This window comes from Linepithema humile, chromosome 3 (assembly GCF_040581485.1).
Source record: "Linepithema humile isolate Giens D197 chromosome 3, Lhum_UNIL_v1.0, whole genome shotgun sequence".
Taxonomy (NCBI): Eukaryota; Metazoa; Arthropoda; class Insecta; order Hymenoptera; family Formicidae; genus Linepithema; species Linepithema humile.
The window spans coordinates 25,488,922-25,505,887 of NC_090130.1; the positions used below are offsets into that span (position 1 = coordinate 25,488,922).

General features: G+C 34.5%; 2 protein-coding genes across 2 annotated transcripts; both read right to left on the reverse strand.

Annotated features, from left to right (window-relative positions):
* Positions 1-1,188: 1,188 nt before the first annotated feature.
* On the reverse strand, positions 1,189-13,354 carry LOC105675185 (sodium- and chloride-dependent GABA transporter 1-like). Its single transcript, XM_012372156.2, has 11 exons — positions 12,988-13,354; positions 9,992-10,297; positions 9,136-9,270; positions 8,918-9,046; positions 8,526-8,661; positions 7,327-7,698; positions 6,734-6,950; positions 5,809-5,961; positions 5,498-5,701; positions 5,158-5,328; positions 1,189-5,012 (listed from the first exon to the last, which is right to left on the reverse strand). The coding sequence occupies exons 2-11, from the start codon at positions 10,290-10,292 to the stop codon at positions 4,875-4,877; spliced, it is 1,956 nt and encodes a 651-aa protein (XP_012227579.1). The 5' UTR covers positions 10,293-10,297; positions 12,988-13,354; the 3' UTR covers positions 1,189-4,874.
* Positions 13,355-14,124: 770 nt separating this feature from the next.
* LOC105675111 (uncharacterized) lies at positions 14,125-16,870 on the reverse strand. Its single transcript, XM_067351959.1, has 5 exons — positions 16,218-16,870; positions 16,061-16,156; positions 15,438-15,688; positions 14,945-15,188; positions 14,125-14,623 (listed from the first exon to the last, which is right to left on the reverse strand). Exons 1-5 carry the CDS (start codon positions 16,458-16,460, stop codon positions 14,528-14,530), a joined length of 930 nt encoding a protein of 309 aa, XP_067208060.1. The 5' UTR covers positions 16,461-16,870; the 3' UTR covers positions 14,125-14,527.
* Positions 16,871-16,966: the final 96 nt, after the last annotated feature.

Genomic DNA, 16,966 nt, shown 5'->3' on the forward strand with positions numbered 1-16,966 from the left:
TTCTTCAATTTTCATTTGTTTTCTAGAAAAAAATTAATACTTGAAACTATTCTTTTTTATTAAAACATTCTAGAAAAAAAAGAGAAAATACAATTTTTCTCACTCTAGCATTATTTATTCTTTCACGTAGTTCGCACGGTCAAGAAACGTTTCGAGCGAAGCTCGAAAGAAAGCTTTAATGGCGGGCTAAAATGCGCATCTACGTAAAAAGGTACGTCGCTGGCGACCGCGGTAATAGGTGGTGGGCCACGGAGGATGCGCTAGTACCGCGATAATAGTCGCCGTAGCAAAATAAAAGACCGCATAACGATCGGGTTTACCGCGACAGACGACGCGAGACACAGGGTCCTCCATACTTCGCCACCCCGTTGTCTTTAGTCGTAAAACATGTTATGGAACGATGTGTCGTTTCACGAGATGAGAGAAAGTCGAGGTTAAAACGCGGGAAACGCAGAGAAACTGAAATATGATGAACCGCACTTGTCTGGCTGATGCACCGCATGTTGTAAAGGGTCGACTCGTATTTCCGCTGCATCTACGACGCGATTTTGCGATCGTCAATTGAAATGCATTTCTACCGTCGTAATAATGGTCTCTGCGAAAAGCTCTTTGAACTGTTTCTCGACGGAATTTCCTCACAACGAAACTGCAAAGATAACAAATTTCCGATTTTGTTGTTTGATAGACGTCGCGCTGGTTCAAAATAAATCTAAAAAAAAAACTAGAGAAGCTCTTATCTATCTCGGGCGTTGCAATCATTTGTCGTTAAATTGTATTGTTTGTAAATTAATTATGCATTTGGCAGTGATCAGATTTGTTGAAGTGAACATCATCAAAGCATTACAATCATTCATTATGAATATCCATTACTGTTAACGATGTCTACAACAATTCATTGTTCTACTCATATCTGTTAATAACTATATACAATTCCATATGCAATTCTGTTAGCAATCAAAATTTTGATACGAATAGCGATTATAGTTAGTGTCTGCATTTAATCCGCAATTTATAACGCTGTCTAAAATAATTATTAACCAACAAGTGATTATAAAAAGAAGTATAATAAAAATTAATAAACGGTGGATAAACAAATATTTATCAATATTTAGATGTTGTATAAGTGATCAAGTGTAAAGTATAATTTATTGTTCTGTGTGATAATTGTTAGAAATTTCTACAATAATATAGGCGTTAATATTTATTCAAGTACATAGATTGAGATACAATTTAGCCGGAAACGTATACATAATGTCATAAATATGTGAAACATCCAATGCATTAAGCCAACGTACATTCGCAAATAATGCATTGTTCTTAATTAACGCATGCCGCTTAGAAACTAATCGTAAGTAAATATGAATTCAAACGAATTTTGGCCGTCGAGTAATTTTTCATACTCGAGCACATACAACATTGCAGTTTGAGTTACACACTATCTGGTTTTCTAAAAGATATTTAAAAATTCTTACACACCGTCTCTCTATTATACGTTTTTCATCATCCGTGCAATAAAATTGCTTGTGGCTCTGAAGATACAAGGTTCGCTATAGCTGTAGTGTAATGACGCAGTCGATAAATTCCGCAATACGAACGCATTAATAAAAAATTTCAAGCAGAAAACTTCTTAAAATTAATGTTACGCAAATGGTTTGCATCTTTGCAATCAAAATTACATTACTCTAATGTGAAAAATGAAAAATACAACTAAGATATCATTCCATGATAAAATAAATCGAATATTGTAAAATGACAAAAAAATCTACATCTAAATAAATTTTTATATACTTATAGCTAACGAAATTTAAATATTCTTAGCAAAATTTGTAAAAATGTTTTACGAGATATTTAGAAATAAACAAGTGTGTATTAATCTTTCATTAATTATGGTTATTTGTAAAGGAATAATATAAACGAGATAAACAATTTTTATGCATCGAACGCGTAGAGTAAAAGATTGAAGATTCGATAAAATTTGCGACCAACTTAAATTGCGAAAAAGTTTCGTAGCAATGGAAAAACAATCGAGTTTCTCTGTTTTATATATATCGCATTTAATTTCCGTTTACAAAAACAATACTGCTTGGGCTCAGAGCTTTTTGATTTTCTTACGATTATATATATATATTATTATACACTGTATAAAACGTGCATGTAATATATATATTTATATAGAAATATAATTCGTGTAACAATTTAATTCTTTGTACGGATTTCTAGCTGCGAACACACCGATTCGTAGAGCCATAATCAAATTATCCATACGGTTGACAAATCCGTTCGGCGCTAATACACATGCAGATATTGTCGTGTAAATAATTGCGGAAATTTATGCTCGTATCTGATCGTGCTTGTGTACGTAACATCGAATACATTTACAGACACGGTTACGTGTTGAAATACGTTATTACGCTGAACAAATGTTTGCAATGTCACACATACGGTCACAACGTGGATTTTTACTTTTGTAATAGGTGTGAAAGAATTTTTCATATGTTCGCGTGTCATTGGATAATTCGTTGATAATTCTTTAATAATCAAATGATCGAGATTTGCGCCCGGCATATATAAATACTTGATTTTCACATGATTATTTGACATAGTCATTGTTTTAAACCAGCGTAAAATACATATTGTAACTGTCGATATATCAAACGTTAAACAAAATCACAAATGATTCATGCTGTTATAAATGCATGTTGTTCAACGCAGACCCAACTGGCTTATAATACCGTTCGGTGCTTAGCTTACTATCGGAAGTACTTTGCATTGCAACAATATGGTACTAAAATAGAAACGAATATCGCGTTAAGCTATCAGCCATTCCTTAGTATTGTACAACGTCAACAATTCTAACACTTCGACGAATAGCGTTTTGCGATTACGATTACTCTACATAAGAGAAAAATATCCCAAAGAATTAGGCCGGTTGAAAAAAGCAGTCACTTTGTATTATGTATCGTTATTGCTTTTGTATTTTCCGAACAAATAAGAAGCTTTTTCTCGAATAAAAATATCCTTACATCACGAAATAAAGGTTTGAAACAATAGAAATAACGGAAGTAATTATGATAAGAGAAATTAATTTTGTATTTTATTACAGCCAATTTTTTGCAAAGAATACCTCTAATTAATGGAATAAATTAAAACCCTGTTCAAACCCTTAAATAGAGAATAACATTGTTTATCGAATAAAAATCTCAATTTCTGTTGATTAATTTCATATATATAACATATTTTTCCTCTAAATTTAACTTCAACTTTATAAAATACTGTCACAGTACGTGTCTCAGACACTGAATACTCAGTTATTAATTGGAAGCTTTCATCAATTTTCGACATCAATGATCTCTGCAACAATCACTATAAAATTGGAAGAATACATTACCGGCTCTAAAGAAATGTAGTTTTGAGTAAACAATTAACGAAAATTTATACGTCGCTTTAATCCTACATCACATCATAATCGCGTCATAATTCACGCTTTATAAATGCGAAACGTGAAAAAAACCCTCTAAAATTTTTGTGCTGTCGAAGTTGAATGCAGTAGAAACTGCTTTGCTTTGATAGAAATATTCTGTATCCTGCTACGGTCCAGTTGATTATTGCGACTGGTTGGAATTAAAAATACCTCTTCTCAGTGAACGCACTGAATCATCTCAAAATCTATACGAGAATTATATTTTTACTTCGTTACTTGTACTTCAGTATATTGAATATATATTTAGTAACTGCCATTAACCATACTTATTCTATACGCTAAGCTTCTATTTTATTTCATAGAGTTGCAACAAATCCTTGAATGCATTCACCGAGAAGAGCCTTCTTCGCGAGTGTACCGTTTTGAGATGTAAGCGATCACGGGGAACATAATTATCTTGAAAGCTCGCATTCGTCGTTCTTCGATATGAGAGAACTTGCAGTTCTCACAAACCAGTCGAATTATCAACTAAACGATTCCTCCTTAAAAATTCATACACTTATCGCGACATGATCGCGATATAAAAATATACTTCTTTTAAATCGTCCCCATAAATAGGTATCTGAATACTAGCGCGGTATACTATTATTACTTCTATAAGTACTCCTTCCCGCTTCCAATACTTATTATACTCTTTACTGAGTATCTTATCAGCTTGGTCAACACAGACGAATCATTAAACTGCGATCCTCAAGTAATTTTCTTGTCAGTTGAATTATCTATCTTAAAACTTTAACAGCTGGTGCAATTCATATTTTAACCAAACATTTTGCAGAATTAAGAAGAAAAGAAAAAAAGATATACGCGCCAATGCAAGATAGAAATATAGAAAACAGCAGTGTGTATTTTAAAAGAATTGTTTATATTAACTCATGATGATTTTACTGAAGATTACTCGTAGATTGAATAAATAATATAAATAATTTTTTTAAGATATTTTTATTTTCTGCGTTGGTTTGTTTGTTTTTTTTTTTCTCTCTTTTATTTGATAAATTATTCGAGATTTTCAATTTTTTAAATAATTAAATTCTGAACATAATTTACGTAAAAACAAAAAAATTTTGTTTTTAAATAACAAAAAATTGAAGATTATTGAAATTTTATAATAACGCAACCAGCCATTAAGGAATTAAGAATCTCTGACATTCCTACCGGAAATACGTCATCAAATGAATATAATACTATATGACTTATTGTTAAATAAATAATAATATGATTGCTGCCTAACTGAGCATATTATATAAAACTGATCGATTTGACACGCGTCCATTTTGACACAAATTACTACTAAGTGTCCAGTTGCGCTGGACTCACTTTATTTATCTTACTATTTAAATATTACTTTTAAGATAAATATAACCTAATACGAGTTAAAAGCGATCGCTAGTGCTAATCATGTTTGACTCAAAAAACTATTATTTTTGGTGATTAAACCTGCGCTGCTCTCTGACATGGGTATCACGGCTGACTTCTCGCCTTTCGGTAACTTTGTGTGCGATTTTATGTTCGGCTGCAAACCCTTCAGAATATTCTGCAAAAGAAGTAGTGAAGGTAAATTATATCTGCGACTCGTGTAAGGCAACTTAAAATAATTGCGGCCATTATAATATGCGCGATAATTCGAAATGACTTTTTCATATGCATACAATTTACACGCAAGTTGTATTCAGATTTACCTCTTTTATCGATCCTGGCGTGATTATTACGTAATACAGTGCATAACCTGGTATCCATATCATTGAGGAGAGACTCAAGCACACGCCTACTATTTCTGCCCACGTTGGATATTCATAGCTACTGCCGTATTTCAGTGGTTTATATTGCACGATTTGAAACACGAAGATAAACTGAAAGAGAAGAATGTTTTTGAAAAAGTTTTGCTACGCATACATTTTATTTTCTAGAAATTTAGCTTATAATCTAGGTTATAATTTGTAATTTATGTGAAAATGTTTTTGCGAAACAATAATGTTGATCAGCGGTGAAATTAATGCAAATGTAATATATCATACTTACGAGCATGATCACCGGTGCAAGTAGAACCCAACATATGTACCAGAACTTATTTAATCGAATTCCCATCATCTGATGCACGCAATCGCAGAATTTCTGCGCTCCGAAAATCCATGATATTGCGATTGTCTGGAAAAAGCATACCCACAGAATGGACATTCCACTCGCGGAATAGAAGTCCATTAGTTGGAAGATGTAAATTCCACCCTGAAACGTAAAACATCTTGATTTTTTTTTTGTCATTTTTACTACACTTTAAACTTTCAATTGTTTATTTGCGTCAGTTTAATTCCGATATGATTTTGCATACTAACGTTTGTGACCATCGGAATTCCCAGAAGAAACATTATCAGGCAGATAGCTATGGTGAATTTGATCCTGTGAGGACGCAGCACGTCCGGCCAGTAGTCAACCATACCCGTTATGAAAGATTCCACGATGCAAAATTCACTGTCAATGCCGAGTATCTGCGTAGACAGACACATAGCAATTTGTATATAATTGTTTTTTATATTTGTTCAAAGAAGGGGCAGAATTCTAACTCCCCCACGCTTAATCCTTGCTCCAAAATCTATAGTTTATATTTAACATATATTCCGTAATAAGCAGCTATTACATTATTATACCAAAATTATGACTATTTAATAATCTACTTAATGATCTATTAATTAGAAATTTTTCACTTCTTGTCGTTGTAATCTACGATTAATTTTTAATATCAATTGATCTTGATTATAAAATTATTTTAATAGAACAATTGTACATGAACAATAATGTATGAGCTACGGATTATATCTTTTCTTAGGGAAGATTCTCCGGGCAGAAATTGCACGAGTTTGACTGAAATAATTATTACATTAAATCGTCAATTTATAAATTGTGAAATGTTTACGGAAAACAAGATGCAAGTATCATAAATATCGAATTTGATTACGTCAATATTGTTTTGTATATAAATTGCATCATTTAAATTCTAATTCTAATCATAAAAATTTAAATTTGCTATTAAAAATAAATTTAGTTAGAAAAATGTTTTCTTTAACTTTTTTTATATTGTCTTCCATAAACATTTCACAAACTTTCTTGGCAAAGGAGCAAACAGTTCGACATTAAATCATGATGCGTCGAAAGAAGCTTCCTGCTGAGGGCGACAACGTGTCCAGACCCTTTTACAGCGACGCATATTAACAAACATAGACGGCGACAGCCGATGCCGTCGTCCGAATAACAATTTCTTACGAGCAGCATAACGAAGAATATAATGGCCCACAACGAAGCACCGGGTAGCTTGAGAACGACCTCGGGATACGTGAGAAACACGAGACCAGGCCCGCTCTTGACGACCTCGGACACCTGCGTTTGCTGTTCCTGGGCGATGTGACCCAGTATCGAAAAGGTTACGCAACCGGCCAGAAGACACGTCAGGGTGTTGACTACGCAAGTGATTATTGCGTCTCTGCAAGACAAAACTCCCTTTTTCAAAGACTCCAGCAGCGACGACACTGCGTGGAGTGCGTCGTGATTAAAGAGTAGAGCGCTACACAAAGTGACCACGTAACTACGTAATTCTTGAGTTGTAATTTACGAATAAGATCAAATAGATTAGCATAGCGGCGATACACGTTAATCGCACCACTTGGAGCTGCGAAACCGGCGATTGCAGCCTCGAAAGAATTATGTTCTGTTATCGAAGGAAAAATGCGCTTCTATCATCTATTAGATTCGTGCCTCGACAATCTCGTTGGTGAAAAATTGGTTATCAAAATATAACGCTGCGGAAGCGAGACGTCTTGTCGATAATCGTCATTGAAGGGGGACATCACGTCGCTTACCTATAACAATTATGATGAAATTTGTTGTACGAGCCCAAGGCGGGCAGCGCGCCGGTGCCGATGCTGTACGCGAAGAAGATCTGGGTGGCGCCGTCTATCCACGGTCCGGGATTGCGCAATTCCTCCCATCGCGGTGTCACGTAGTAAAGCAAACCCTCGTAGGAACCCTCCAACGTCACCGCTCTTCCCAAAAGAATGAAAAGCACCACGTACGGGAACAAGGCTGAAAACCAGATGATCTTACCGCTCTGATGTAGACCGCGCCGGATGATAAAGTAAACGAGCAGCCAGCCGACAATCAGGCAGCCTAGCAGCTCCCACTGGATCTTGCCGATAGTCTCGATGCCGGATGTGATGCCGAGCACTCGCTGACTGAAAATTTAACGCGATAAGTTGGCGCGAACGCTGCTGATTAGCTTAAGAAGTTTGTCACATTTTCGCGAGGGTCTACTTAAATAATCTTATTACTTTTCTTTCCAAGAACTTAAATCAGACGTATAACAATTTGTTTACAGATGAAAAGCGTTTGGGAAAAATTGCTTGGAGAAATGATTGGAAACTCTGTAATTCTGTATTCTGTATTCAAGTATACTCGACAAATGTGACAAGCTTTTTGCATCAATTTAATGACGTTAGATGTAAAGCGCAATAATTAGCACGCAATAAGTATCAGATTGCATAAGAATTACACGCATTATACATTAATAATGTGCGCATGTGCAAAAGTCTCGTTTTTACATCGCAAAATTGCTTTTCTTACTCCTTGTCTTAAAAGATAAAAAATCTAATGAGTCAATACCAAACTGATAAATTGCAAATTTATTTTGGTGCATGTGTAAACAAATTCTACCGGGACCATCATCCTCGACATTATACATTACGTAAATGCATTTATACATGAGCGAACTCGCTCTGACCTGATTTGAGAAAATCAATGTCGTCTTTCTAAGTTCTTATATCGCGCAAGCAAATCCCTTGGTACTTTTTATATCCCCTGATACCTTTCAACTTATATCACAGGCGCACTATAATGTGCACAAGAGATGCAAGGGATTGTTTGATTAAACTCAGAGAGCTGGAAAAGTTTGATTTCAAAAAAGAAAAAAAAAACAAAATTGGTTTTCTATAAGGAGCAGAGTTACCATAGCAGTATGTATTTTACAGACACATTGTTCATATTTTAATAATACTTTACTTACTCCCAATATTCTTCTACTGGCGTAGTATGATGGCAGGTATTGTTATTTTCTACGGAGTTCGTACAATTCATTTTTCCGTGCATGCCTTGGCTTCCTTTGGCTGCATCGAAACAATCATCCGTGTTCCACCAATTTTCTAAAAAGGAAAAAAAATAACAGGGCGTTCTATAATAAACATAACGTTAATCTAATATCAACAATAATAAATATTAAAAAAGATTTCACATTTTTCAAAATTCTGGTATAAATATTGTTTTAGAAATTAAAATGCATCGAAGAATATATTTAAATATTTTTAGTCGTTTTCCAATTTTTTAAACGACACTATATACAATATTTATAAATTTAAATTTAATAACTCAATTTTAATAATCAAAAGATGTGTTACTCACCACATCCACTCCAAGGTACATTGGGCAAATTCACGAACGTGCTTATGAGGTAGAAAAGTGTCCAAGCTATGATTATGCAATAATATACGTCGAGGAAAAATACAATGGTCATAGTAGCGTATCCCACACCTGAAATGCGACAATAACACATTGCGCGATTATTAATCAAATGCTTGAGTTATAATCTTGATTTGAAGGTATCAGCAACTAATGCTTACCTTGCAAAAGAGGACACAATTGTCCGACTAGCGACATTCCACCAGCCCCGAGATATTGTCCAATAGCGACTTCTTGAAAAAATATAGGGATCCCGCAAAACAGCATTGCGATGCCATAAGTGATCAGAAAAGCACCTGCAGCAAAATTACAAGATTTTAAATAATAATTATTTTTAAATTGAGGTGTAAAAATATAAATAATCTACCGTTTGCAATCTGAATATAAATAACTTTGTTCTCACTTCTTTTCTGCGTCTTTACATAAATGTAAAAGAAACTTAATTAACAACAAGATTGTAATTAAACTCGGAAAAAAAATCCGATACTAAATCTTAGCACACGCCGCTTTTCTCGCGTTAAGGATTGCGTGACTTCGTAAACTAGGGAGCCAATTATGAATGTCGGACGACGCTGAAATCCGACGCTGTTTGCGTCCTGGACTTATATAGCGGCAAAACTTATTACTTTAGAGAAACTTTTCTAAATAGGACGGTATTTGAAAACTCTACGTTAAAATGATCGAACACGAAACATGAGAATTTTAATTATAAAAAGTATTTTTAATGCTGCTGACGCAAAATATGTGTTTCATTTGGCATGATAACGATAATTGAAATTTTATAATATCTAATATAATTATTAGAACAAGGAATAGATTAGGAATCTTATTTTATAGAATAATACAGAGAGAGAATTAAAAGTAGATTAGTTTTAACTATATTATCTTATTTTAATAAAATTAAAATTATTAAACTAAAATAATTTTAGAATAATATAGATATTATAAAACAATACTCGAGACTCTGATTGCTCAAATTGTTTATTCGCAAATTTGCAAACTTTTGTTTCAACTTACCGCCTCCGTTTTTATAGCAAAGGTAGGGAAATCGCCAAACATTCCCCAACCCGACGGAAACACTTATGCAGGAAAACAGGAAGTCGAGTTTATTGTCCCATCCGCCGCGTTCGGCGTCTTCCTCCCTGTTACTAATCTCAGTCATTTTACCCTGTGGCGAAGACACTGTCATCTTCGGCACAGTACGTGACGGTTCGCGTCTCTTATCCGCCGCCACCGATTTGGCCTTGAACTCTATGAAGGTCTGGTCCGGATCGACTTGATCCTTCTCCTCGCCCCAGTAATACATTTTCTCCGCCATGGAATCTGAAACACGTCGGAAGTTGACGCTTTAGTATGGAGAGCAGGAATTGATCCTTGAACGTAATTGAAGGGATGATATGCAAATTCTTACGACCTTCATGCACGATCGATTATTATAAAATTGTCGAATATTTTCTTACGCAATGGAGGCATCCCGATAGTAAGGAGATGAAGTAAACTTCATCTTTTGTCAATATTTCTTTCGATCATAAAATTTTAAGACATATTTGAATTTCTGCAGATTTTCTTTGAAAGACCTTATAAATTACTTTTATTCCGCAAAATCTCTGTTAAATTATTCTATTTGTGAAGTTTTCAGAAAATTCCTTTCAATAAATTGATAAATCTAGGTAATATCAATGGTGATACGAGTTTCAATAGCATTAGGGCATATTTTTTCCAATGCTAATATTTTGTCGTGACCTTTTATTGCATTCATAAAAAACGTGATGCACCTTTACGGTAAATTTCTCCGCCCACATTCCGATAAGCCCCGGCACGCAATATCAAGCTGGGCAATTACGAGAGTTCGTTCGGGAATTGCTTTTCCAATAACCGACTGTGTTTCATTAATCTAATTTTCCGGCGCGACATATATTGTATGTATTTCCATAGTACATAATGCACCATAAATCTTACTAACCTTTTAAATAGTATAATGTTAAATGATGTAATATTGCGTTAGTATTTGAAATAGGTACCGCCATGCTAATAGCGGTGACTAACGATATAAATATATTAAGCGTTACGATTGTGTTTATTTATTTTGAATTATTGAATATTCTGACATTTACAAGTTGACAATTGTCCTGAAATTTATCGAAAATAACGAATATTTACTTTGTTCTCAATATTATTAAAAATACTATATAATCTAGACATGTTTATATATATATAAAATAAGCTTTTAAGGGAAAAGAGAAACTCTCTCTCTTTGTTTTAGTTGTGCAAAGAAAAATACTAATACTCTTTTTAACAGATTTATTTCAATCTTTTATTAATTCGTTCGTAAAAAATTAATTAAATGTTATAATTTTCTTTTGCATATTTTTAAAATTCAATATTGAATATCTTCATGATTAATCTGTTAATTAAGCTTTAAAATTTATGTGAAATTTTCATCGGAAAACAATGCTTTTCCAATAACATGTCTAATTGCACACACACATTCACATCACATTAACAAACTAAATTTAACTAATTAGATTTTCATTATCTATCGCCGTCTAAAAAAATATTTAAACTAAGTTTACTTTCAATTCGTTGGAGCCACAGATTTTACATCTGCAAAATTTTTCTTTCGGTCTCGTTGATTAGGGTGGGATCTGCGCAACCGGTTTCTTATTCAATATGTCGCGATTATTCGCGCGTATTATCCTCACGTCGCACGCGTGTACACCTCGTGTATTTGGTCATTGAAAACTCCCCTCCTTCAGGAGCTTTCTCTCTACCACCCTGCTTCTTTTTCCATTGTAGTCTAGCCAATTCGCGATGAAGAGGGTACACGTGCCAAACTGTGTGTACAGACGCGCTGTGAATACATATGTGTGCATGTCGCGTCCATATGCGCGCAACGGCGCGTAGTCGTGCGCGTCATTCTCGACCGTGCGCGCGCTCTACGCGCGGATGCTGAACGCAAAATCAATATCAAGTTTACATCGCGTCTATGTATACACGTGGACCGTGAACCTCGTAAAATTCGGACGCGACGCGACGCCAGGTTCGCTGATGTCAGATCTGACTACGATTGCGTCAAAACATGATTGGGCTGAATCAATGGGAATATTTAAATATTGCAAATTGAAAGAAGTCACGTAAAATATGAATATATATATATAAATATAGACGGGGAGAAAATTACAGAAAAATTAAGAATGTAAAGGGAAAAAATATATTTTAAAGTAATACGAAAAATATGAAAAGTATATTGTTTCATAATTGATAAAGAAATCAATCCAATGATATTTTATTCTCATAAAGAATACTGAAATATACGCAGCATTATTTAGCATAAAAATGTTTACTCATCTTTGCGATATTTTTAAAATCTTTTATATTTAAATGCAAATTGTGTATGTGTGATACGTCTCAATAATGTAATACCTAATTATAATACATCACAAATAGGATTAAAAATATGATTTGAATAGCTATCTATTTAAATATCTAAAATATTTAAAAACGATGATGAATATATTTATTATCGTAGTATCACGATCTTCTTGCCATAATAAACTACGCACAGCGACGATAATGCTTTTGCATTATACACTTGACTACGCGAGGAAAAATTTATGGTCGTTAAACGAATGGCGTAGATCGTGTTCGAAAATTTTAATTGTATAACGCATAATGTTTATTGATCAAAACACTCACATGCTAAACAAAACATGCTAACAAACTTATTGTCAATTTATAGGAGGAATAATATCAATTTCAATTAAATTCATACAGTTTTTGTAACATTTAAAAGACATTTTACGTCTCGATATTTTAAATTCTCGATATTTTACGTCTCAATACTTTTCACTGACAGGAAGTTTTTTTCTTTAGGTTGCAAAATTTAAAGTTTAGGCAGAGATGTAGATCACGTAGACACAGCGAAATGGACATGTATATTTAAGTATTGTAGTCGTTCATTGCTGTTGCAAGAAAATTCTGCTCCGAAACGACGTTATGAAAAGAGATCTTACCAAAGAATTTGTACAGAGTTCCAATGTAGCAGCCGTGATCGTCGATCCTCCGTGACTCGTGATAATCGCGAAATTTGATGCTGCGTGTATTAATTACATCGTACGAGAAAGCGAACGTGCTGGTTACGCCGCAACGAGTCGTTCACGCCCGAGTCCGCTTCAGGATTAAATCTGGATTGTCGCCGGAGAGGTTTTTCCCGGCCGGAATCGATTTTCAGATGACTCGCGTCGATCCACTTGTCAGGGTTGACCTTCAGAAAAGCGCACTTTCGTAGCGGACGAGGTTTATTTGGTGTCACAAATATCTGCGACCTACCCCACAAGAGATGCAGTTACAGAATAATACTCCGGTTCAAGATGGGGAATGTTACCCCTCTTCAGACGCATGCGCGTCTCCGTGCATTCCTCCTCCTCCTTCTAGCCGGCGAAGGGAAGTAGCGGAGTCCTGGGGTCTGGTGGAGCGGCAGGACCTTTTACTCGATAAATAATCAAAGAGACCGAGAAAAGTGTTTTTGTCGCGAAATAACATTTTGTTACGCTCTTTTAAAGATACTAACGAGGAAATGGTTGCAATGGCTTAATTCTGTTTCTACAGTTTAATAATTCTTACAGTACTTTTGTAGTTTCTTTTTTGTTTTTTCTTTCAATTTTTAACAGTGATTTTAAGATCGTTTTTAGAACTAATGTATTTTAACAAGTAAAGATCAAATACTACTCTTTCTACAAGCAAATATTACGGAAAATAAGATTGAATACAAAATTTAGTATAATTAAAAAATATAAAGTTGAATATAAAAATTTGGGATAACTAAAATATTAAAATATTAAAATTGAAAGCTCTTGAATGCGGAATCAGTAAAATTGTAAAATATAAAATGTAAAGCAGTTACTCGTTTTAAGCAGTGTATCTTGATAAAGATAACAATCGACTAGAAAACTGTAGATTAATAATAAAGTAACAAAGAATTCTGTCGCGTGATAATGACTGTCAACAAAATTATCACTGAAAGAAAAATTGGCTTGTGATGCACATTAAAAGGTATTATAAATTTATGAGTTTATTTGCATATAAATAATATATTTTAAAGGAGTGGAAAAAGTTATCTCAATCAAGTGCTATAAATTCATATTTATTTATATAAAAGATTTATATATATATACATATTCTATCAATATAATTGATATTGAGTAGCACGCGATCTTCGTATTACGTAACGTTACGCACGTTAGTTACGTTTATGTAATTATTGCATTCGTTCTACGGTCTTTTGCCTATCGATCAACGTAATCTCAAAAATAAAGTCCCAAGTATATACTTGTATAAAATATTTCTGTAGAAAATTTTGTGTAAACTGAGCGCACAAGTATTACGAAACTATAAATCTTATCGACACGTAAACGCCATCACGGCGTTTCTTCAAGTTAAATATCATCTATAAAATTGCCGTGCCATCTTCGAAAAAATTTTATTCCGTATTAGATTACTCGATTACTCTGAAGTGTGTTTAGATGACCATTCAACGAGCACTGACAAGTTCCTTCAACATCCACTCGATTGCTCGCTGGAATTACTTGGTATCACAGTGTGACAGCCACGTCGATGTCGCAATTGCTTCGCCGCAAGCTTATCGGCATCCTGAAAGCAACGATTGACATGATATTGTATCGCATCATTAGTTGTCTAAGAGAATTTAGAATTTTTTTTCAAAATTTCAACAAAATTAGAAAAAAAATTCTCTACTCGAAAAATGAAAGAACTGCATAAGTCCACAGTTAATTTGCACTAATTTTTGTGGTTATGTAAAATAACAATAATTATTGATATTATCTAAGAAGAAAAAGTAACGTTTTAAAATAAGATATATAAAAATTATCGTCAAATTAAATATTTAAAAAAAGATAATTTATTATTTAAAAAAATTTTTTTGTATTGTTTCGTTTCGTTTTATTATTGTACTTGAGTGTCATTTATGCCTGCCACGGTGTGAAAGGATTTCATCGATAGCTTTCGTTGCGCTTCCTTGAACATGTTGAAATTCGGCTGTGGCATCCAATTCGTTCCATAGGAGATCGGATGTATGTCCCCTCGCGCCGCGCTGATCGGCTCGGTCGATGTTTCTGAGCGACCGTCGTCGCAAACTGAACAGATTTCACTGTCGTCCATTACTGCGATTACCTCGGAACTTATGGATTCTCGCGTTCTGATTATGAGAACGAGCATGAAAATTTAAAGAATATTAGTTACAAATTATTATTAAACATATTATTTTTTACTTTAATTTTTAATTATTTATTTTATCAACTGTCAATTTTTTATAGAATGCAATATTATAAAGGAACGAATTTTTTACATTACACATTACACAAGAAATAATAAATCAAGTCTCTAATCAATAGATTTACGGAAACAAAAAAAAAGTGATGTTTAAAGCGTCAACCGCAATACCAACCTATTACGGAACCATTGCGTGTAAGACTTTACCACCGCAAACGCTTTCCAAAGTTTAGTTGAAATTTCTTTAATGGAAGTTTTCACGCGATCTGTAAATATTGCGCATCCTAACACGATTGTCGCGATCGACATCGTGATGAGCCAGCTAAGAAAACTAGCCGACATCATTGGCGGCTGCACAGGTGCAGGATAGTATGTGGACCAAACACGATGCCACCAAGGATACGAAATATCTCGATATTCAGACTCCTGCATCGATCAAACCAACCTTCTCAAAACATAATATTCTACAAATGATTTTTGTGTCAAGTGATGCAATTAATCTAATTATTTCGAACTTGGAATATTTCTAGAAATTACTTATGACTCATGATTATTTATTATTTATAAAATAACCAGAAAGCTATTTATCTGTTTAAAATTATTTACAATTCTTTTTATTCTTTAAGACATCGTAATCATTCTTCTTTCTGGAGAAAACTTTAGATAGCTATATTTTTTCACTTTAAGGCGCTTAAAGGTCTCTATTATATAAAAGCAAATTGCTGACAATTCTGGAGAGTTACGAAAGCTTAGTTACGAGACGAATAATAATAGACGAATAATAAAGAGTCTACTCACGTAACTCCAATAATGCCAGACGCTGCAGTAGAGTATTCTCTGAAGGATCAGCCACAGCCATAAAAGCGTATTAACCGCGAGCCAGCTGACTGACACCTTGAAAGGCACAATTGTGCGCGTGAAAAAAACATTAGCTACACCCCGGCAATTTCCGTACCTGAAAGCCTTTATAAACAAATGTCACGCTTAGATCCATAATGCGCGTGGAGAATGGAGGATTTTTCCAAAGGACGAGCACCGCGGCTGTCAGAATTAGAAAAGAGGGCAGCGTGTGGATGAAATCCGGCCCGACCGCGATCTTGGCATACTCGCGGAAGACCCTGTGTCGCAGCAGCAGAATCTCGTGCGGCACCGAGAACAAAGTCGCTATCTGCAAGTGCAAAGCGCTTAGGCAGGACATCACTGACGAGGCTGCGCGTCAGTCTGATCCTTCGGGATTATCGCCGCGCGAACGAGCAAATCGCGGTTACACGCAATTACATTGAAAGGCGCGAAAGAACCTGACGTGCGTGCTGAAATGAATCGCGACAGCGCCTGTCGCTTGTTTAGAATATCGAGTGATGAAGGCAAAAGCTATGACCGGTATGCTAAAAGTCGCGCATTAATTATTCTAGTTCCAAATTACGCTCACTTTGTAACTATGATATAATTAAAAGCTCAATTAAAAGTTGAAAATTGCCAAGTTGCGCGAACACGCACGCTTTAGCTGCGGATTCTTAGAACAATTTATTTACCGGAAGACATATCCGAAGTTATATCAAATTACTTAAGTTGAAAATAGAGGAATTACGAAGGAAAAGTTCGGCATTCAATTAAATTTTTGCGAAGAAAAAAGATACATTGACGCAATTTAAAGAAGTAGAGTGGAAGATTTTTACACGAGTGGAAATGTAATGTGCTCATTCG

Coding starts and splice junctions, on each gene's coding strand:
- LOC105675185 (XM_012372156.2), bottom strand. CDS start 10,292: ATGGCGGAGAAAATGTATTACTGGGGCGAGGAGAAGGATCAAGTCGAT. Junction 9,271..9,991: donor TTGCTATAAAAACGGAGGCG/GTAAGTTGAAAC, acceptor ATTTTGCTGCAG/GTGCTTTTCTGATCACTTAT. Junction 8,662..8,917: donor TGTACCTTGGAGTGGATGTG/GTGAGTAACACA, acceptor TTTCCTTTTTAG/AAAATTGGTGGAACACGGAT.
- LOC105675111 (XM_067351959.1), bottom strand. CDS start 16,460: ATGTCCTGCCTAAGCGCTTTGCACTTGCAGATAGCGACTTTGTTCTCG. Junction 16,157..16,217: donor TTGTTTATAAAGGCTTTCAG/GTACGGAAATTG, acceptor GTGCCTTTCAAG/GTGTCAGTCAGCTGGCTCGC. Junction 15,689..16,060: donor TCTGGCATTATTGGAGTTAC/GTGAGTAGACTC, acceptor TGATCGATGCAG/GAGTCTGAATATCGAGATAT.